Source organism: Chionomys nivalis, chromosome 20, assembly GCF_950005125.1.
Source record: "Chionomys nivalis chromosome 20, mChiNiv1.1, whole genome shotgun sequence".
NCBI classification, from domain to species: Eukaryota; Metazoa; Chordata; class Mammalia; order Rodentia; family Cricetidae; genus Chionomys; species Chionomys nivalis.
In genome coordinates this window covers 42,438,845-42,462,832 of record NC_080105.1, presented here as the reverse complement: position 1 = coordinate 42,462,832, position 23,988 = coordinate 42,438,845, and the positions used below count along the sequence as shown (strand labels likewise).

The 23,988-nt window shown below is 40.4% G+C and overlaps 1 protein-coding gene across 1 annotated transcript in view; it reads right to left on the bottom strand.

Moving 5' to 3' along the window:
• Positions 1-23,833, bottom strand: part of LOC130862628 (plastin-3-like) — a 42,159-nt gene extending 18,326 nt beyond the window's left edge. The window contains 2 exon segments of the mRNA XM_057752339.1: positions 23,238-23,315; positions 23,663-23,833. Coding sequence (XP_057608322.1) covers positions 23,238-23,315; positions 23,663-23,833 — 249 coding nt within the window.
• Between the last annotated feature and the right edge of the window lie 155 nt (positions 23,834-23,988).

Genomic DNA, 23,988 nt, shown 5'->3' with positions numbered 1-23,988 from the left:
TGTCAGAGGCAGCTTCTTAGTGAGTTTAAACAGTTCATGGCAATTTATCCTATCAATATGATGCTTCTTACACACAATAACTAAAAGAAGGGGACAACCCAAAGGTACACTGATACGTGAATTAATGTTGAAAAATGGTATATGTGCAACGACTTATTATTCAGATTTTTAAAGGAAGAAAATTACATTTTCCAGTGTTCCACAATACAAATGAAACTTTGGGTCTTATGTTAGTGGCCCAAGCTTGTAATCCTTGCCACTTGGGAAGCTAAAGCAGGGAGATGGCAAGTTCAAGGCCGGCCAGAGCTAGAAAATAGGCTCAAGACTTGCCTGGAATACTTAAGATTCTGTCTCAACCTGAAATATAAAAAGAGGGCTGGGGATATAGAACAGTGGTTGACCCTATACCTAAGGCTCTCAGTTCAGTTTCCCAAAATGAAAACAAACAAGAAAGGAAGAAAGGAAGAAAGGAAGAAAGGAAGGAAGGAAGGAAGGAAGGAAGGAAGGAAGGAAGAAAGAAAGAAAGAAAGAAAGAAAGAAAGAAAGAAAGAAAGAAAGAAAGAAAGCAAAAGTTTGGAAGTTTAGGATGGTTTAGAATAGTGACTGTCAGGGCTGGAGGGAGAGGAAATGGGTAGAGCTCATCTTTCCAAGACGAAGAGACCTCTGGAGACCAACCTTGTACAACGGCTGAGTGTAACCATCACTGAAGTTCACATTAGAAAATGGGTAAGATGGAAAATATGACGCTGTCTGTTTCACCAGCATGAAGAGGTCTCCAAGAGAAAGCTGGAAGCTCTCAGCCTAAATTACTCAAGCCAAGTTACCTGCCAAGCCGCAGCGCTTCAGCAGGGCTTACACTGATGCTTCCCTCTCTTTGAACCACTGTTCTCCTTATTCTAACACAAAGGAAGGAATAACCCAGACTATATAAATGTGGGAAAGCTTAAAAATACTGGAAAGTTATTTTTAAGAAAATAAAATTTTAACAGAATGACCAAGATGCAATTTTTAAATTCTAATCACTATCAGGCTTCTCCTTCACACAATGTCAAGTCACAAGCTTCATTTGACAAACAAGGAGATCAATCAGTTCTTGGCTGAAATTCCATCATGAGGACAATAGTTGAGATCGGAGGGGCTCTTCCCCTCCAATGGGTCTGCACCCTCCAGCTATTTATCTTTAGGAGAGACTTCGGTCTACAATCCTTGGGATTGTGGTGGGTTACACTATTTTAACTTCTTTTTGCATGGTGGCTCTGAGTGGGCACAGTGGGAATAAGGTGTCTTTTCGTCTATCACATGACAATTTTTTCCTGACACTATCAGGCTGCACTTTCAAATGACCAGATCGACGAGTGGTTTTGCAATGGTGAACATTGCCAAAGAAAGGATCTGCTGAACTATGAGTCGAAACACGTGCCAAATTATATGCAAATTTCTATTTTTCATGGGGGCTAAGAGCTTTGGCACTTAATTTTGATTTTTCTTTTAGCACTAAGTATGTAGCACTGGCCAAGTTCTGCATTTTAATCCTTTTAATCATTCAACATAAATCATACTCTCAGCCCCTAAATCATTCGTGTTCCTCTTCTTTGAACTTCCTCCAGCTTCCTAACATCCTTCACTGCATAAAAGAAAGAGTTTTTAGCAAGCCTGTTTCACTTCCAAGAATCTGCTTCATGGTAGAAATAGTGAGGGTTTGGGGTATGCAGTCTGGTCTTTGGAAATTCACAGACACCTGACCCAGAGAGATGATTTTATGTTGCTTTTCTCCCAGGTAGTATGGAGCAGGGATTCATGGTGATTGTTCATAACCCATTCTGCACGGTCTCATTGTATAATTGATTACTTAACATCTATTGTGTGCAGGAGAGGTCTTACTCCCCCACCACAAACACAAACTTCTTGCATTAGAGAACCAACTGGTAGGGAAAAAATGTCTACTGGTCACACTGAGGGAGCAAAGACTCAAGCCCATCACAGCATGTCCTCGAGCCTGGTCTGAGAGATCCTTCAGAGCATCTCAGAGAGACTGAGGGAGGAATTACCAATGTTCCCTGGAAAAAGGGGTGAAAGAGAAGTTGGAGCCGTTTTGACACATAGCTGCTTTTTGCACAATCACTCTTCCTTCCGTCTTCAGGCTCAGCCTCGCCTCTGAGCAGAACACTTCCTCCAGCGGGCAGGAACTCAGTCTTGTGTATCATTCTCCTTTAAAACCCAGACACACGTGCTAAGTGCTTTACAAATGTTTATCGTAAACTGGCACCTTCAGTTTCTCACTTCTCGCTGTGATAAGGATAATTGCTAACTCCTAATTTTATGTAAAATACACCTGTGAGGCCATTATTAAAGCTTTCCTCAACTCCAGTGTATATTTCAAATTGTGCTGTTGCTCTAAGATTACCTTGTAAGGAAACAGAGCCACCACTGACCAAGGTCATTGCGACTAAGCTTCTCTGAAACACAAGTCAGTGTGGTTATACCACCTATGAATTATTATTCAGTCTTTGCTTGAACAACCCTAGGAGTAGAGAGTTCATTTGCTCCCAAAGTAGTCCTTATTACACAGTTGCAATATTCTTTTCCATTAGCTAACATCTTTTATTTTCCTTCAGCCTCCACCACAGGGCTGTTGTCAGAACAGATCAACCTTTCTACTGGGAAATCCTTCAGGTATTTAGAGAAACTGACACTTCTCTCCTTAAGTTGGCCTTCAGTGTATTAAATGTCCCTCTTTTTTTTTCATGCTATAAATGTATAGCAGAAATCTAAGCTTGGGAATCTTACGTGTATTCACCGTGTGAGCTGAAACATGAATAGACAGAGTAGATCAGCCGGGGATCCAATTTCATGAAGGACCAAAGAGCAGACACCATCACTAGCTACTTCAATTAGTCAGCTTTATGCTGCTACAACACAATACCAGAGGCAAACACACATATGAAGAGAAGAGTCTTACCATCTTCTATTTTGCAAGTTTAAGGCCATGACAACCAAACTGTTCAGTGGGGTTGTGGGCCTTCTCTTTGAGTTGTAGCACCTAGCAGCAAAGGAAAATGTTGATAGAAACTTAATCCACTAGACATGTCTCAGAGAAGACTGAAGTCCCACAGTCCCTACCTCTCTAGGATTTCAGTGTCTCTCAGTAGCATCACAACTACTACAGTGAACTTGGAGGGCCACGTGGACCACGCCCAAAGCACCACACCTACTAACCAGCTAGGAGTCCTATTTCAGGAGTCAGATGTCAGCATGAGGAAGGAAGACGGATTGGGGACAATCCCGACCTGTGGGTTCACTTCCTCCGTATGTTCTGATGTTTAGGAAGAAGAGTCACAGGATCAAGGGGGGCATCTTCACAAAAGTGTTTGCTCAGCACTGAAAGAGCAAGGCTACAAAGTATTGGTTGGAAACTGGGCTGATTATCTCAGAGAAGATGGGAGGAGCTGGGGTGAAGTCCACCATGCTATGTAAGAGAAGACACATAAGCTCTACAGCAGGACAGTGCATAGAGAATGAGCCTTTCATCAGAAATCATAGATATTTATATTGTGATTCATAACAGTAGGAAAATTACAGTTATGAAGTAGCAACAAAAATAACTTTATGATTGGGGTTCATCACAACATGAGAAGCTGTATTAAAGGGTCACAGCACTAGGAAGGTCAAGTGATGTGGGAGTGTCATATATCAATCTGTTGCTTTCATTGGTAAATTAATAAAGAAACTGCTTGGCCTGATAGGTTACAACATAGGTGGGTGGAGTAAACAGAACAGAATGCTGGGAGGAAGAGGAAATGCCAGACGCCATGCTGCTCCTCTCCAGGGCAGACGCGATGAAGCAAGCCGCCATGTCAGTCATGCTGAATCTTTCCAGGTAAGACTGGTGCTATACAGATTAATAAATATGGGTTAGGCAAGATAAGTCACCACCTCGTGGTGCTACACACATTAATAGAAATGGGCCAATCAGTGTTTATATGAATACAATTTGTGTGTTGTTATTTTGGGGCATAAGCTGGCCAGGCAGCCGGGAGCTGGGTATCAGGAATGCAGCCCGCAGCTCCTTCTACAGTCGAGAACCACTGACTTAGAACAGGAGATATTAAGAGACAGTAGGAAGATGGCTGCAGAGACACTAAAGAGGCAGCATGTTGCCAAGCCTTCAGGCCCTGAGTTCGATCCTCAGCACATGGAAGGAGAAAGGTAAAGTTCTTACGAATTACCCAAGGATGTTCTGTTATTCTCTCCCCCTATGAAAGAGGCAAAGTGTCCAACAAACAGTAACCCTTGTCCACTGTGCCCATTTTACGATTCCGGTGTTGTGTGGGTGCAGTGTTAAATATGAGTCTTCAATTCAGCCCCATGACTTAAGTGCAATTCTCATCTGCAATTTGTGGGTGAGAAAACTAAGACCCACAGAAACTATGCTGTCCCAAACTGGTATTAGTCAGGAAAGCAGTGCAATACGGCTATTCGCATACAGCTTTGAAGTCTGAATTCTGAAACTGTACAAAATTCTGTATTTTAGTACAGTCTGACTTTCAATGGTAATGCACTTAGATTTCAGTCAAAGAAAAAGTTAACTGCCTGGTCCCATCATGAATGCTTTTAAAATCATGGCGAACTAAAGTGTGTCTGCTGTATCAAAACCAACGTTCACCAAGGAAATAAAGTTAATTTACCTCTGTAGAGATCACCCTTTTACTCTTGGTGTCTATTATTTGTACAGAATACTAGGTCTCATGGTGACATAGCCACACATTGTAACTTGATCCCACTCACCCCTCCCCCTCTGCCTGCCCTTCCCAGTGGTGACTACAGGGTCATCTCTTCATTTGCGAACTGTGGGTAAGTGAGCCTTAGTGGGCCTAGCACTACAGCACTTGGGACTCATGGTCTGCCTAAAGCAGCCTCCTCCAATCAGGCTTCAGGTCAGTGCTGTGAACTCAAATCTCTGGGTGGGAGAATGTAGGAAGTGTGCATGCGTGACAAACATACAAACATTACCCTTTAGCTCCTATGTTCCAGAGTATCCTTAACAGAGAATGTTTCATTCTTGCCCAGAAAAAAAAAAAAGAAAATCCTCTCATGGGAAATTCTGGTACATCTTGCTTTATAAAACCCTTTTATGGGCCATAAAATACCTCATCCCCTTGGAGAAGCCAGCCTCCTGCACCAGAGCAAACTCTGTTGCATTTAACCCAGAAAGTTGAAGAAATTATTTTTCCTAGCTTAAGCACATCTAACTCCTGATTGGATAAATGTATGTAGCAAAACAAAAAATGTTTCAATTGCATGTTCCTCTTTATTTCACCATATCAGAGCAAAGAGTTCTAGACATGTTTGCATTTTACATACCTAAGAATGCTTTACTGCTAATGATCTTTGAAGTTAACAAGGTTTGCAAGAGCTTCTCGGCTTTATTATTACTGTTTATATTAATAGCATTAGTGATCTCTTTTATTCTTCCAAGATTGAGCACTCCTAATTGGCATTCATATAAGCAGAGGCATTAACACCATCATGCAATGTAAGCAGAGCCGGTTCTGGGAGCTCTGTGAGTCTAATATGGAAATGTTTGCTATCTAATGAGGACACAAAATGTTAATCTGCAGAACAAATTGTATTTATAGAAAGACTGATTATCATATGCAAATGTGACACACATTGCTTGCAAAATTTCTACTGCTCCTCGTTGGCCCTCGGCGACCTTTAGGGGAAAATATCACTTGGAAGCTGAGGCTAATGGAGGTCCATGCACTGGGGCTGACTGATTCCATTTTCATTCAGAAGCGAGCTAAGTGGGAATGATGGGTATAGACTTTAAAACACCAGAGCAACCACTACTATGACTGCACCATGAACATGATTTCCTTATTTTTCCCTTTAAGCTTCAGAATTCCTTGCAGCTGTTCTAGATCTGAGAAGTCATAGAACAGCTGAACAGAAGAAAGGAGTACAAGAAGGACAGAGGAAGGGGAAGGAGGTAGACAGGGAAGGAGGGAGGTTGGTAGAGCAGAACTATGGGATGGGGAGAGGATAGGAGATGGTGATTTCAACCCCATGAAAAAAGAGAATAAGACTTTCTCACCACAGATGCACTCTTCCTGGGTGAAGCCTAGCTTGATGTTATTTCCGTAATTATTTTGTTTCCTTTTGGTATCAACTTCTCAGTTCCTTTAGCTCTTTTCTTTCAGATATGTATTTTTCTAGTTTGAAGTCTGGGATTGAATTTCAGCTGGATAGCCTGTAATAAGTCCAAATCCTTCATTGGTCCATGAGGAGAGCAGCGTCCAGAATTCTAAATTACGTAGGTCTCAATTCTAAAGTACGTAGGTCAGTGGCATGCCCAAGATTATAAAGTAAATTGATAAAAGATGGTAAGAGTCAGGTAGTCTCTGTGTGTGCATGCCTGTACATGTGTTGTGTACGTTTGTGTGTGTGCATGTGTATGTGTGTTTATGTGCATGTGTCTTTGAAGTTACCGATGCTTCTACTGTAGCAGTAAAGCTAAGTTTAGATTTATACAGATATATAAGGCTCCTCTTTGTATTGAAGACTCGTCTGGCAGGAGGACCTCAAGCAGCACATAGACACAGAACTCTGCCAACACTCATCCTGTTCTGGGACTCTGACTCAGCAGCCTCCAAATGCTCATAGATCCCCAAAATGACAGGGCAAAGGAAACCTGGCTTCTTGTCTAAATCAATCTACTGAGAGGTACCAACACTCACTCAGATATATTCAATTCTAAAGTATGTATGTTATCAACACATGCCAAAGTGCCCAGAAACATACATGGAAGAAACATCCTGTGTAGACAAGGCTGAGGAATGTTGATAGCTATGTAACAAATTCCTTCAAACTTGGTGGCTTTAAAAAAAACAGTTCATATTTTCCATGGCTCAGGAGTTCTAGCACTATTTAGCCAAGTCTTCCATTCAGGCTCTCATAGGGATGGAGCCATGGTGGTGGCCAAGTTGTGTTCCTCTCTGAGGCCCATAGGCCTCCTCCAAATGCATATACTTGTTGGCAGAACTCAGTCTCCTGTGTTTACAGGACTCAAGTCTTTACTTCCTTGCTGGCTTTTAACCAGGGGTGAGTCTCAGCCCCAGGGGCCACTTACAGTTCTGTTGGGTGTGACTCATTCCGTCTAGTTCCAGGAGGACTGAGCTTTTCATTTGAGCAGTCCCCCCACTTTTTAAGGGATTTTCTTCATTAAGTCAAGACCGCTCAGGATAGTCTCCTTTTGGCTCGCACCAAGTTAATTAAACCAAGGCTTTTGTTGAGTCTTTGAGGAGCTTACCCAGCTTGCTGTGCAATGTCAGGTAAGCAAAGGAGGGAAAAGCCTTCACCCTCACAGCCCCTCTCACACTCGGGGCAGTGGGTACCACACAGGCCCAATGCTGCCTTACAGACTGTGGTTAGCAAAGCTCTCTCAAGATGCAAACCGAAGCAGAAAGACTAGTGTAAGCGAACATCTGAAGAGAGACAAGTTAATCTCACAGTTTCTTTAAAATTACCATTTCTCCAGAGGTCTTTGGGCACAAGGTATCAATTCATCTCTTAAAATCCGATTTAAACTGAACTAGAAGAAAAAGAGAGTAATACAGACAACTGGACAAGAGTAGAAAACACTAAGTCAGCCAATTGTTTCAAAGAATAAATGAAAAATAAAGTAAATGAAGAGCCCTAACAAGACCTGGAGAAGATGGGGCATTTTAAGTTCTCTAGGACAGAAGCATCGGCAGCTTTGACTTTCTCAGAATGTCAGAATTTATTGAGAAATCATGGATTCACAAGCTATGTCATTTTTAGTGACTAAACTTCATCAAGTAATCCCGATTTTGTTGGCTAGCATGGGCATTCCTCAACCCCAGCCTTGATTACTGACTCACGCTCACACACTCTACTTCATGCAGTCATGGACATCTTATAGAACAGTACAAAGGGCCGAGAGCCCTGTGGGAACCAGATACATGACGTTTCACATCAGGTACAGAGCGGTTCCAGATGCAGAACTGTCAAGTGTGAGCCCAGCGGGAGGCAGTTTCATCAGCGAATTCAACATGAGCTGAGTGTCACTGACAGGGGAAATGGTGCATGATCTGGAGGCTCGTGACAAGGGCAGAGATCTTTTGCTGTGACAATCTTCGTATATAAGACTCATAACCTGAGACGACCTGACAGGTCAGAGTACTGTTACATCTCTCTCTCTCTCTCTTTTTTTTTTTTTTTTTTTTGGACCCTGCTTCTTTTATCATTGGTGCTGGTGCTCCATTCTGGCTCAGTCTGATATTTCTTGAGCCTTCATGGGCCTGACTTTTCTTACATGGTTCTGCCATACCCATGTGTTTCTGACTTGATGATCATAGGTGGTGATATTTAACTGCCTGGATTAGTTAACTATTATTGGTCTGTGCCATGTGTGCTATGCTGGACAAATGGCAGTTCTTTACTGACCTAAACGAGATGCATTTGCACTCAAAACAGAGCCTACTGCCATGTTGCAAAACCAAGGGATAAAGTGCAAGGCACAGCCAGAAAGCTGCTGCCCCAAACAGTCTAGATAAGCTGAGGACAGACCACAGCATGAACACTATTGCTCTGTAAAGTACAAAGCGACTCCAAACCGGCCACAGCTTATCTCCATAGGTGCTTATCTGTCTGGGTCTTCAGGTTCTTATTTGAAAATGTGATACTTATTTGTAATATATGAGGCAACATAAAATGTCCCCAACATCTAACAGTACCACATTCTAGGCAAGTGCTGACACTAAGCAGGGCTTTCTCCCTTAAAAAGCTAAGAAAGCGAAGCCTGGGTATGAAAATAGGGTAAACATAGCCCCAGAGTCTACTCCAGGAATCTAAAGCATTGGAAGGAAGCCTATGACACTCTGAGCAGGGAAGGAGAGTGAGGAGTGACCTAGCAGACAACTGGGAAGGTGTCCACACATATTTCAAAGCACAGGAGGGTTCAGACTAAGCAGCCTGTGGTGCAGCTTCTGAGGCTCCAGTCAAACATGGCTTAAGCACGAACACAGCCAGCCAGGCTCCATTCCCTGAAAAGCACGGCATTCTTAGATATAAAGGCTCCAAAACAGGACAATTAGAGAAAGACGGAACATTAGTTTAGGTTGCTACACTTCCTTTTTCTTTTTGAAACAGGGTCCCATTATACAGTCTTAGCAGGCCTGGAGCATGCCATGTCACCCAGGTTGGACTTAGATTTGAGGTTGTCCTCTTGCTTCTTTCCCTTACTCTGGAAAGTGCCACCGTGACTCTGTTTTGCTTTTTGCCACAGCACATTAAGCCTGGATTATGTCCCTTCTGCTCAGTTTATTGGAATTCTCTTATGTATCTTTGTGGGTGACAAGGAACTCTCAGATAAACTAAATAGAACAAATTGAATAAACGAAAGAATCAGTAGGTGAGAAAACAAGAAACAAATTATTAACAAGCTTATTGAGGTTAAAGGGCTCAGATGTATTCATAATTAAAGAATAATCATAATAGTTAATAATCGCATCACAGCTTCCTTTTCCCCACATTATCTTGGATAACATGCAACCCTCAGGCCAGCTCTACTTATGGGTGCATTCTTTCAGGCACAAAGATACCCATGTTCAACTCCAACTCCTTTTGCTACTTGAGAGGCCTTATATAATGATAATGTTTTAAGCCTCATGTTTCTCCACTGCAAATGGTAACTAACCATACTATTTTTGTAGGCAAGAGTAAGAATTTTTAAATAAAGTAAATATGAAATATCAACAGTACTTAGAAGCAGAGACTGTTCCTACTACTGCAGCCAGACTTTCAAGAATCTATTTGATGGCATGGTACTATTGAGAAGGCACATTTAAGGGTACTTAATAAAGCTGGTGCTAGAATTGATAAGAAATAAGAAATTCAACATTCTCCCATGCTCTGGGTGAAAATGGAAGCTAATAAACATTTCTACAGAGATTGTAATAGTCTTTGATACAGAATTTTTCACATTCTTTTATTCCAATAAACAGAGGTACCACTTATCACTGGGAGTGTTTGTCAAGTTACTCACGATAGAGAAAATAAAGCCAAAGAGATTCCTAAAAACAGGAGCGATAAACTAGAAATGTCATCAAACACCCTTCAGTTGTTCTGTAGAACACTATGCAGTCATGTAATTTTAATATACATATATTAAATATAAATATATATTCAAGTTATATGCTATCTCATTCTGTGTGAAAAAAGAAAAAAAAAGAACAGGAAGAGCTAAGTTAGTGGTGTGTTATAGCACAGCACATCCCGTAATCCCATCTTTCTAGACATCATGTAGGTTGATAAAGTTTGAGGCCAGCCTGGACTACCTATAGATACCCTCTCACAAAACTAAGAAAAAAAGTAAGAAGGAGAAAATGGTCAGCTTTCTTCACACATGGGCACAGAGAAGGGGATAGCCTGGAAATGTATTCACCAAACTATTAGGTGTGATATATTAAAACTGTGATGGAATTATAGGTAAGATTTATGGGTTTTATTCATTTTCACTCTTTTGTATTTTTTAATTTAATACTCATATCAATATAGGAAGAAAATTAATATGACACTTAATTAAGTACTTTTAAAAAGCTCTTTCAGAATACAGTCTATGAGCCACGCTTTGCAATTTGCTCTGTAATAGGCACCGATTGAAAGTGTGGCATTGACATTTCACTCAGTCTAGTGATTGGCTTACTGTCCTAGCCTCATCCATACACAGACTCCAGTAGCAGGAACTGGGGAAGATGTTAGAAAGTAAATGATGCCATACCCTTGTCCCACAAAGGGCCATAACAATGGATAAGTTTTCCAAGATTGCTGGCCAGTGTGCAACAAGCCCAGATCCGAAGAAAATTCACTCCATCACAGGTACCAATTCCCTTCTGTTGCCCTGGCTTTCTGGGTTTTGTGCTTTAAGTTGTGAACAAGAGATGTAGATCAGCAAATTCTCAGGCCATTCCTTGATGGTCACAGATGTGGGGTTTATAAATAAGAAGTTCATATTCAATGGCTCCTTTTTCTAGCTGAAATGCTTTACAGAATGATTCTTTTTCTGAACTTCATGTTTCTCCACTGTAAATGGTGATTATAATACTGCTTACTTCTTAGAATATCGTACAGGATTTTGAAATATGAAATATTGTAAATGCTTAGCACAAATCCCTGATTTCTAAATGTTTCAATGAACATGCTAGGATTCCATTTTGTATCTTTGGTCATAGACTCATAGACTGTCTCCCGCGGTAGCCTCTGCTAATGTAGAGCAAGTGGAATGGAGGGTGCCATGCGAACAGGAGCCAGTGTTTTCACATCCAGAGAGCTAAAAGCCTCATCTATCGTCTGTGATGGGGGTGGGGTTACTTTCCGTCTACTGCTTGCCCTCTGCGGAAATCACATTTGCTCTGCCATCGGAGTGGCAAACCACCCAGATTTACAAGAAAGACACATGATTTATTTGCAGAGAACTGTCTGTTCCCCCTGTAAATAAGTAATGAAGCTGCCCTAAGAAATAGCCACTGATTGCTGGCCATGCCCATCTGGAGGATGCTGCTGTCCCTGGGGTGGCTGTTCAAGGATAGGCCCAGGGTGGGGATGCTACTCATCCACAGGCCTTCACCAGGTCTCACTACTGTCTTATGCAGAATCACAGGAGTAGCAGCTGGATGGAGTCGGGCAACAAGACGAAAGCAACATGACACTGGATTAGTGTGAGAAGCGGCTGGAAATCTAGGATGACTTCACTCTGTTAAATGCCCTTGGGTAAACCTCGTAAATCCTCCAGGAAGCAGTAAATAGTCCCAGTGCTATGTGAGCCATATTCCAGATAGAAGACCTCAGAAAAATAAACTTCAGTACCCAGGGTCTCCTTAGTATACGCGAACACATTCACTCAGATTAGAGGGTTAAGCTTTGGCTTCTGAGGAGGCAGCGATGTAAACATAGAGAGAAAACCTCTTTTAAACACCCAACTTTTCTGAGCTGTTTGAATCTGTGCTGTTATCAAAGAAAATCAATGGATTTGACCAGAGACCTTGAGTTTCACAGTCCTTAGCAATCTCCCTAGGAGTTGGCTTCATTTACCTATTGTTCTGAGTACAAAATTCTCGACACAAATGGACTCTTCCAAAGGGAAGCAGCAGTTTGTGTCACAGCTTTGTAACTGACAACCTATGTCAGTCAGTGAGAAGGCAATGTGTCATGGGAAAAGAACCTGCTTATCCCATGGCTTCAGAGAAGTCCAGGGAAAGAAAAGGACAAAAGACAACAATTTTCTTCAACAGCATAACCCCATGACCTTCACCTCTCACCATCTAAAAGTTCATAACCACCCGACAGTGGCACAGGCTAAGGAACAAGGCTATAACATACAAGCCTTTGTGAGACACTTGTCCACACTGTACCACACTGCTGCCAACACCCCAACACAATTAAATTGGTTGGGATAACATATGATTGGCATTTGTAGAGCTACTTTAAAAATGATGACTAAAAAGAACTCATCTCAGCTGGTTAAGTAACTCGTAGGTGTTCCTGCCATTCATTTGTGCCTCTGGGTGTTGCTCAGAGAAGTCTTGGGCTCATTTGCCTTCTGTCATCCAATCCCAGCAGTGAGGGGAAAGAAAACACTGCTGGGTCTTAGCATGTGGGGTGATGACTGCCTGATGACGTCAAGAAGACTCCGCCCTTCAACGTAATTCCACGCACAGTTTAAGGCACTGTTTTCCATTACCATTTCAATCCCATGATGAACTGACAGAAACTGAACACTTTCTGCCTTTCAGGTGGCCCAGAGAAAAGGCAAATTCATCTAGGCAAATTCATCTAGGACAGTCACTCCCTTGGCTCTGCCACTGAAGGCTTTTATAGACTCAGTGATATACAACTCTCCACTCAGCTGCAATAAAGTAAAGATGATCGATTTTCACATACCACGGACTAGAGGAGGAGGGGAAAAGGGGAGCTACCTGAGCAGTGCCCTTGCAGATAGATGCAAAGATCCTTCCTGGCCCTCTCCCTCTCAATTCCATTCTCCCATGTTGTAAAGGTTCTAGACGGTCTCAAGCACAGTCACCTCTCCATGCACGACACGCAGAGGAACCGGGTCTTGGAGTTCATTTCATCATTAAGTGTTCTGATTACATAAAGCAATTAGAGGCTGGCTTCTGTCCTGCAAGCTAAACCTCCGCAATGAAATCCCAAGGAATGGCAAGGAGCCAACACCGCTCAAGAGACTTCTTATTTAACTCGGCCATGTAAGTGCTCAGCAAGCATCATGTTTAAATATGTGTGAAGATTGTTGCTACAAAAGAAATCAGGGAAAAATGTAAAGATGCATACACAGGGCCACACGGATATGTCAAGAGGGAAAACAGCTTCAGGATATCCATAGATTCTGCTCTTAGCAAAAGGCATCTTTCTCTCTGCAGGAAAGCTTGTGAGCAGTTAATAGCCACTTTCCTTGATTGCCTTCGGATCCTGCTGGCTGCCAAGTGCCCCTGTGTGAACACAGGACAGCTAGACTTTGGGGGTTGAAAAGATCCTTAAGCCAGCTTCCTGACAGCTTTCCCTGACTGAATCAGCCATAAGGCTCTCCTATGTTAGACAATAAATTCTCAAGCTCAGGTTACATGAATCAGCCATTTTACTTTTCAATATATTAACATTTTGAGAATTAAGAATCTTGGAATAGCAAGTGATTCTTTCTCTGAAACAGCACAAGGACTTTGAAAGGGGACTATTCTAGAACTATTGTGGGATTGTGGAGAGAGCGAATTATTAAAATAGCCATTCTGAGAAGCTAATGATACCAGGTTGTGCCCTCCAATTAGCCTTATTTTTGCATAGCTTATTTTGCAGGTAAGCACGCGGTGAGACCGGATTCCACATCCTGGGCCAGATTTAAGGCTGAAGGGACTCTGGCATGGTCTCTAATATACAAACCAACCACAAGGAAGCCAAGGACATAACCCAAAGTCAGAGATACAAGTGAAAGGACAGGGGTCAAACCCTTCTCCTTTGACTCCTCCCAGGATACCCCTGGCCAACCTAGTCGCTTACCAGGCCAGAAGCAGAAGCCACAGACAGACTTGTAGCAGACCACTGATCACACCATTTAGTTGTTTACGGCTCATTCCCTTCATTTATCAGAACTTAGGAATACACTTTCATCAAGTTTTAATGTTTGCCACCATACTGTGGGATTGAAAGATTTCTGCACAGCAAACTTGACCATGCCTAACTAAAATAATGATCTTAGAGTAACAATGCGTGATCTTTCTGCACTATGTAACCCAGGCTAGACTCGAACTTGCGATCTCCTCTTGCCAAGACTCATTGCTCTTCCCTTAGAAAAGCTTGCCCATGCTAATTTTTCTTACATACTAGGTACAAAAAACAAAGCAAAACAAAGCAAAAGACAGAGCATTTTGTTTATCTCTTTTTTCTGTCTGTATTTTTGTTTAGGTGGTTTGCTGTTTGGAGACAGGATCTTTGCTGTCCAGTTCTGCCTCATCTGTTAAAACTAGCTATGTCCAGCAGGAACTATGGAATAAACTGTGTAAACCAAGCTGGCCTTAAATCTGTGATAACCGTCTGGCTTCTTCCTTCTGCTCTGGAATGACAGGCGAAACCACACCTAGTCAAATGTAGTTCCAAAATGAATATGAGCAATACACACACACACACACACACACACACACACACACACACACGGGTATTTTATATGAATGAAAATGTTAGTGAAACACATTGTTTTGTATGTCAACTTTAAAAAGTTAACAAAAGATTTAAATTATCTTGTAAAACTACATATTACAGACTAATTTTTTTCTTTAGTAGCATATAGAAGAGGAGAATCAGTAACTCCTTAGCCAAAAACAACACTGCAAACAAATATTCCCAGTTTTATTGAATACATGCTATGTTCCAGGCACATATTATTTTATCTGGAGTTTCTAAGCCTTCCTTCATACTAAGTTGAAAGGCCATTTTATAGGTGAGTTCTGAAATACCACATAGGAAACATTCAGCTAGAATCAGAATTAGGAATTTTAATCAAAATCTGATATTCATTACAACATATCACCTCCCAGCAACTGACCAGGTCTCTGACTCTGAATTTAACTTTTCCTTTCAAATGAGTAAAATAATAAACTTACATTTAAAGATACTATTCAAAAATCAAATTAACATCCACTCTGTGGTCTAAGTGTCACATATCAATTCGTTTACTCTATAGCTTATCATAGCAACCGGGAACTCTGCAGTTTGCAAGATTCTCTCCATTGAGGGTCCACTTGAAATTCAAGGAATTATCATAGAGCTATTTATCTTCATAATACTTTTTAAAATGTGTACTTTCCTTAAGGTCTCCTTAAAGAAAATTATATTTGCATTTAAATATCTATGTTTATAATGTTGGACATGATTATTTATACTCATGCATTCTTGAGGTTATTTACTACTTTCAAACTTTCTTAGGAATGATACCACCAAAGATAGTGTGGGATCTGGGCAGACAATGGCACATATATTTGTGTGTATATCTTAGTCAGTAACCTCAGGAAAATACAGAAGTGTATTTTGGGGACTTAGAGATAGGGAATTAGAATTAAAGATTAAGCTTAAAGCTAGAAATAAATACCTTCTCCAACACCCTTATTTATAAAATAAACTGCTGCTTATCCCAACGGTCACATTTACAAGATCGGCAGCTGTTCTCACTGCAACTCTACTTCCACGAATATGCTAGAAATGGCAGGCACCTTGATCTGGACTGGTGCCCACTGCCCTGTGGGGTGGGCTAACTTGGGATAAAAAAAATTATCTAAGGGTGGGGCCTGTACCTGAAATGTGGCTACACATGCTTCAGATTCCAGACAATTTTTGGATTTTGAAATATTTACATGACTTCAATGGTGGAGTATCTCTAATCAGAAGTCTGAAATGCTCCGAAATTAGAACCTTTTTGAGCAATGTTGGTGCTCCAAACAGATTTAGAGCAATTCACATCCTCAATAGGCTCAAGGATGCTTCATATGTATGCAATCGCTAGCGTAGGCTACAGAGGGGGAAAGGGTGAATGGAGTGGGTAGAGGGACAAGATAGAGATCATAAGGATACACTTCCAGTGACCTACAACCTCCAGGTAGATCCATCTCCTCAAGTTTCCAAGAAAGCAGACACCCAAACCTTCAGTTTATGAGCCTTTGGGTGGCGGGTAATTCATACTGAAACCATGGCACTGTCCCTAAGGAGACAACCTCAAAAGATAACATTTGAAGTTTAGGATCTTGAGCTGGTTTCTGCAGCATGTCTAGACATCACACACACACACACACACACACACACACACAATTAAACACTTAGATGACAACAATAATCAACACTGGCCATCACTGTCTATGAAAACTCTGGCTCCCACCAGACATATGTCCCTTGTGAAAACATTTTGTGAGGAACAGCATCGAATGAATCTCAGGAAACAATGACCACAAACATCAGGTTCTCTCGTTTCCCTGTAGGCTAACTCTGTGGGCATTCCCTAGGTAACTGTCAGGGTCAGAGCTACTGCATATGTTTCTCCAGGGTGAAGCAGCAGCTCCTGTCTGGAGCACACTGTTCTCTTCTACCTGGACAGCACTGCAGGAAGACTGGTAAAAACATGAGAAATCACAGCTGCCATGTTCAGGTGGCCAAGTAATATCCAGCCCATTGTAGTTAGAGACTGCTCTTTCATTTCCCGGCCACCAAGATCCAAATAATCACACAGAAACTATATTAATTACAAAACTGTATGGCCAATGACTCTAGCGTATTCCTAGCTGGCACTTACATCCTAAATTAACCCATTTCTATCAATCTGTGTATCACTATGAGCTGTGGCTTGGTAAGGTTCCTATGGTTCCTGTGTGTCCTTCTCCTTTGGCAGTTACATGGCATCTCCCTGACTCTGCCCACTCTCTCTTTTTATCTCTGTTTAGATTTCCTGCCTGGCTCCACTCTGCTAAACCATTGGCTAAAACAGTTTTATTCGTCAATCAAGAAAGCGGCACATAGAGAAGGACATCCCACATCAGCCCATCAACGTTCACATCACAGCAAGAACACAGACGTCTCTTAGCTGACAATAGAATTTATTCCACACATATCAAAAGATAGGGTAGAGAATGCTTCCTCTTCTGAAAAATCTTGATGAGATTCATCTCTCCCAATATCGCTATGCCCCAGAGCGTAGTTAAATGTTCTTGTAAATTATTCTGCAACTGAAAGAGTAAGCTATGTGTAATCAGCAGAGAGATATAAGGCAGAGTATGCAGAAGAACATAAATTCTACTTCATATAAGGAACTCAGTGATCTAGTTCAGCAGAGCTGGAAATGTCTGAATTACCAATAGCGAGAAGTAGAGACAAAATGAGTGAGTAAATTTCACATAAATGTAGACAAAACTGCAATAAGCTTATTTTCTGGCTAAACAGGGATGGGTATAGAAGAATTTGAGCATAAACAATCTCCAGGATGATTTAATGAGGCTATAAATAAAATTAAAGTAAAATTTAAAAATTCTTGATCTTATGGCTAGGAAAATTTCCTGTTTCTCTTGGAAGATCCTGTCCAGAGTAAAGTTGTATTTCCACGTAGCCAACTCCTGGGCTATTTAGAATCAGGGTCCCAGCCTGGTGAAACTGTACATTAACCAAAGATGTGCTGGAGTTCCAGGAGCCCTGAAGAAGATCAAGCAATGGAAAGTTAGAGCTGCATGTTCACATACCATCTCATCAAAGGAAGGAACTCAAGGGTCTCTCCAAAATGACTATGAGTTTAGGAACAATACTCTTTCACACTGAAAATAATCACAACACAGCTCACATCTCTAAAACAAAAGACTCTATGTATAAAGATTCCACTATCATATTACTAAATCAGATTTCATATTTGTCTAGATTGACCTGTTTTTATTGGTGAAGACCAATTTTGTTCATCAAATGCTTTGTCTAGCCTTGTAACCACTTTTTTTGGTGTTTGTTTATATTGAATATTTATTAGCTTTATGTTTGCTCTAGAAATACTGAGAGGTTACATATCACTGGGGTGTTTCAAAACAGTCATTTGGGAGTGAAGAAACGATTCAGTGGATAAACTGCATATTACTCATGAGGCTCTTAGTTTGAAGTCACAGAACCTTACAAATTCCAGATACGGTAACATGCACTTATATTCTGAGTGTTCTTTAGAGAAAGGGGAGATGGATATTGGAAAGTCCCTAGAAGCTCAAAAGCCATCAGAATCTGTGAATTAAGAATGACTATCAAACCTAACTTCTCTCCCACATTTATCCATTTGTGGTAGTTCATATGGTATGTTTATATAATAATGGACACTCAAGTGAACAAGTTAAATGTTCAGATGCCATTCATTAAGTTATTAGATGAAGACAATAGATAAATAAATTTATTTTCCAATAAATTAAGTGTGCTTCCCTTTCTTTCATGTTCACATACTTTTCTGTTAGGACTTTTGTCTTCCTTGCTCTTTAATTGCTTTCAGTATAAGGAATAATTTTCATATTTTATACATAAAATCTAAAACTAAAAAATCAGTTCAGAAAACAAGGTAGGGTTTTTCAAGCTACCTGTGTCACATTTGAAGTTTTTTTCTTTCTTTCTAAAACCTTTAATTAAATTCATGTAATCTTTGGAATTACTTACTTGGATGTGTTTGTTTAGCTTGTATCTCATCATTAAGAAATGGCTAGAAAGATGGAAGCGCTAATCATATATGCAAGGGTAAAATATAAAGGAAATTTGTTTATACCTTTATGCATCTATTATATAAACACAAACTAGCATATAGCATGTATTCAGAAGGATGTTTAGTATCTGGAACTGAGACAAACAAATGAAAACCCAACATGACATCAGGACTCAAAAGGTACAATTGTGATTTCATTACACTTTGGTTTCTGTTACATATAAAACTTGATGCAGCAATATAGAAAAGGGGTACACATCTCTGCTCCCTACATTCCTCCAGATCCAACTTCACTGGCTTTACCCCAGCTGCAGCATCCCTTCGCCACTGTCCATGTTTCCTGTGGATCCATGCCTAGCCTGCTTCCCTCCATCCACTCATCACTGTGTCTCAAGCCCAAACTCAGGCAGATACCACCAGGTCCACCACGATCTGTACCTGCCAGAGGACCAGGCAGCCTGTCTGTCTGACTATATATCTTCAACTCTTCTCTTTTTTCCCAGAACTAATGCAGGTTTATCTCTAGAAATGCAATAGAACACCAGCTGATTCCTTCCTTCCCCTGCTCCACATCTCCTAGGGATACCACAGAATATTCCCTTATAACCTCCTTCATCCCACTTGTCTCTATAAAACAGCCCCCAATTCAAGCTTATGACCCTACTTAACTGCAAGTAACACTTGCCAAAAAAAAAAAAAAACCCACAAACCCACAAACAAAAAACATAAACAACAAAAAAAAAAGTTTTGCTGCACCTTCTCCACTATCTGTTCCCCTAAAGCAAATCCATCAAATTCCTCCTTAACATACGAAATATCACCATGTGTAGCCTTCCTTCACACTTGATCACTTATTTTCTGGATCTCACAGCCTACTCCCTCCTGAACTCCTCCTCCACTCAGGGCTGCATCCCAGCCTCCAACATCCTCAGGTGATTCATGTGAACATACCAGTCAAACAGGTTATAAAACAGGCAACTGTTAGTAAAACAGGTTGGCTGGAAATCAAGAGAGAAAGCAGAAACTAAAGAACAAAATATACATCCAAAACAACAAAAAATTAAATAAAAACAAATCTAGAAACCAACACCTAAACCTGAAGTCACCCCAAAACCAGAAGCCTAGAATCCAGATTAAGAAAAAAGTCATTAACAACCAGGACAATATAACCTTGGTAAATCCAGTTGGAAAATTTGCAATAGGCTTGAATATTCTTGAGTATTTTAACATAGGTGATGCACAAGATAAAAACTTTAAAGCTACCTATGTGAAGATGATATGGCTCCTTAAAGAGGAAATGAATAATCATTTAAAGAAATCCATAAACATACAAATAAACAATTGAAGAAAATGGATAAAATCCTTTAAAGAAGAAAGGAAAATACAGACAATTAGAGAAATGAATAAATTCCTTAAAGAAAGTCAAGAACAAGCACCAGTTGAAGAAAAAGAATAAAACTGTTCATGACAAAGAATGGAAATAGAAGCAATAAGAACAAAAACTGAGGGAATTTGGAAAATGAAAATTTAAGGAATTAAAACAAGAACTGCAGAAGTTTCACATAATAATAAAAAACACTAAATACACAGAACATAGAAAGAATATTCAAAGATGGAAGGATAAAAGACACAAGTAACATATAAAGGCAGGTCTATAAAAACTCCTCCTGACTTGACTTCTCAAAGGAGAGTCTACAAGTCAGAAGGGACAGAATAAATGTGTTGTAGACTCAAAAAGACCGCCTTGTAACCACTTTGATGGGTAAGAGGATCCTTTAAAATTAAAAGAGACTTTGAAGACTAATGAAATGACTCTGGGTAATATTTCTAGAAAAATCATACATGTCCTGGTTGGCTTTCTTGTCCATTTGACACAAGCTCATTTGAAAAGGGAGAACTTTGATTGAGAAAATGCTCCCACCAGACTGGCCTATGGGCAAGTCTGTGGATCACTGTCACGACTAATGATTGATGTGAGAGGGCCCAGTCCATTGCTGGTGGTAGGTACCACACTCAAGTTGTTGGTCCTGGGTGCTATATGAAAGCAGGCTAGATGAGTCATTTAGGAGCAAGTCAGCAAGCAGCATTCTTCCCTCAATTACTTCCAGGTCACATTCTGACCTGGAAGTGTAAGAGGAAATAAGCCTCAACTTCCTTCCCAAGTTGTTTTGGTTATGGTTTTCTATCATAGCAACAGAATCCTGAGACAGGATGTACCTCTGAACTACTTGAAGAATTTGCTAGAGCAAACTTGACTATCTATCTATCTATCTATCTATCTATCTATCTATCTATCTATCTATCTATCTATCTATCTATCTATCTTTCCATCCATCTATCTATCTTCTGTTTATATGAGATGCCAAGTGTGACTTCTAAAAAGTAACAACATATGCTTTATCAAGGGATACTTAATATTTATAATCTGTCTCATAATACAGAGTCCACAGACCAAGCAAAGAACACATCATTTTCAAGAGTCACAGAATTAACCATGCAAAATGCACATAAGCCAAGAGAAGTGAAAAGGGGGAAATTGCCTGCAAAAGACAAAAGCTTAATTTACTTCCTTATTTCATGTGTGCCTATTGAAAAGTTAGCCTATGCAAAGTACTATATCTATGCTCTGAATTAGAATATATAAACAATTTATGTATACTATATATAGTATCTATATCATGAATTGCCTAAGGATGGTTCCATCAAGAGTGGATATATTTGTGAGGATAACCTGAAATATTCTATCACCTAATAGGTGTGATAGCCAACTTCTCATATGAAATTACACTCCAGGATGGCACAACAGCAAAACCTACCAAGTCGTTTCTGAGACTGAAACCCCATCTTGAAGCAGAGCCCGCCTGTGTATGTGTACATACATAGAATACATGCCAGCGAGATCAGAAGAATGCCAAACATAAAATCCCCTCTCAAGGGCCCACACACTTGGTGGAAATACTCACAATTCACACACATGGGGCTCTAATGCATGCAGAAAATACGAACACTTGTGAGAAAAAAGTCAGTCATTACAGAGAATAAAAGAACCAGGAGAAGTGTCACCCTTAAGGAAGGACACTACTGATGTAGTACCCTGAAAACATAGGAAAAGTGCTTATTTGTTATTCACGGGTTAGCCAAGGGAAATATATACCGGCAATAAAACAGAAGAAACAGAGAGTAAAGTCAGCTTGGAAAGTATTGAAAAAGGCTTTATTTTAACAATTTCATATATGAGCACAAAATTAATGTTTTGGCCCATTTACTAAAACTAATGAAGTTACCAATGCATAACATCTGTATGATAGGATCTTTAAGATAATTACACAAGTGATTAGAGACATTAAAATTTAATAGAATTTCATGGAAGAAAGAGGAAAAATCAGCCCAGCAACGAAAAGAAGTGCGTCAAACGATGGGCCCTTTTGCAAATGTGTGTGCTGATAACAATCACCACAAGAGTATGTGAGAACATTTCAAATGGGAAATTACTGGGGGTCTTATGCATAGCTGACTTGTTCTGCATTTGAAACCTCAAATCTTCCAGCACAATTCATCTGCCAGTTTTCAACCACTTCAGAATATGCAGACTTCAGCACTGGCAGACAAGAACAATTTTGTGTCCAGCCCATATTAGTGGTTGCTGGAAGAAGACCAAAAGTGGGGAGAAGAAGAACCGTTCAGGGTCATGAGTGGGCATTTGTGCTGCTCCCTCGTGAGGTGCCCGTCTTACTACACATTTGCAGGAAGAAATGGGTAAGATTGCACATCAGCCAGCCACAGCACCCAAAGAGAAGATTTAGAAAGTTTGTCCTTGGAAGAAAAGTGAAGTGTTGTTTATTATAAAAAGAAAACTCTGAAGCTAGGTTTTACTGTGTTACTATGCAGTCTGTATCTTCTCTCATGTCAGGGTTTATTTAATGCATGTTTTCTATGCCACTGAATCACTCATAATCTATAACTCTTATAGTTTCTTCTCTTAAGATTTACTCATACTTGAGAGATCTGTCCACTTATTCATATCATTAAATTTGTTTGTTTTTTTCTATCAGTAGCCCAGGCTGGCCTTGAACTCACAGCAATCTTCCTGCCTTGGCCTCTCAAGTCCTGGGCTTACAGACATGAGTCAACACGCCAGGCTTAAATTTTTGTTATTTTTAAATTCTGTTATCATTGGTAAAGATGACTTCCATAATTTTTTCTCTGTCAAGTTTTATTTCTGGCCCTGTATTGAACTCATTCTGTTAACTGCCCCATGAATACTGACAAAGATGGCCCCTTTGTTCATGGCTATGTAAACAAACTTTATTAATGAAATCATACCAATCCTCTGACTTCTTATTTGCTATTTTTCTCTTTTAAGCAAAAGAGATTTAAGGTTAGGCTGAATTTATTCCTTTATTCCTCAACCACTGCATTTCATCAGGTTAACCATGCAGGTTGAGAGTCACCCTACCTGTTTCAAATCTCGCTTCCATACAACCAGCTGTGTCACCTTTGCCAAATTAGTGAACACCTGGAAGCCTTGGAATCTCTATTTATAAAATGAGGAGAATTCCCTAATCGATAAGAAAGCCTTATAGTAAAGGAGATAAAGCAAACAGGGTATCTAAATGGTCATGTGGTATTAGTGGACACCGTTCTCCTTATGGTCCATTCCTTTCTGATACTGTGTGACATCATTAATGTTCTCTTTCCCTTTGCTATAGGCACTGAGCTGGTGAAGTAAGACTGGTCGTCACAAACTGATTCAGTATGCTTTCTCATGATGCAGGGTGGCCCGCTTGTTAGCAATTCCCAAGTATTATTTCTCATACTGAGCTATCAGGCTAAGAGGGGTCCTCTCTCCTGTTGTATAAAACCACCCAGAAAGGATTTTACACCGGATTTCTGCTGTGGCGTTGGTATTTCTGATCTGGTGAAAGGCCTGTTGGACAGCAGCATTTTCAGTACTGTAGACAGTAATGACCTCGGTTTATGGGTGCAAGGCCGGGCTGCAGAAGACAGAAGAGGTCTGAAGATGGCCTCTTTCAGCAGTGAACACTCCTGCATTGGCGGTGCCTATTAAGACAATGAAGGCAGAAGCAATGCCCTACAGTGTGTCACACAGTCTTTGCATCAGACAAAGCTCACAGTCTAGCCAGTGCTAGAAAATAATATCTTGAAAAAAATATTGAGTGAGGTAATCCAGACCCAGAAAGACAAAT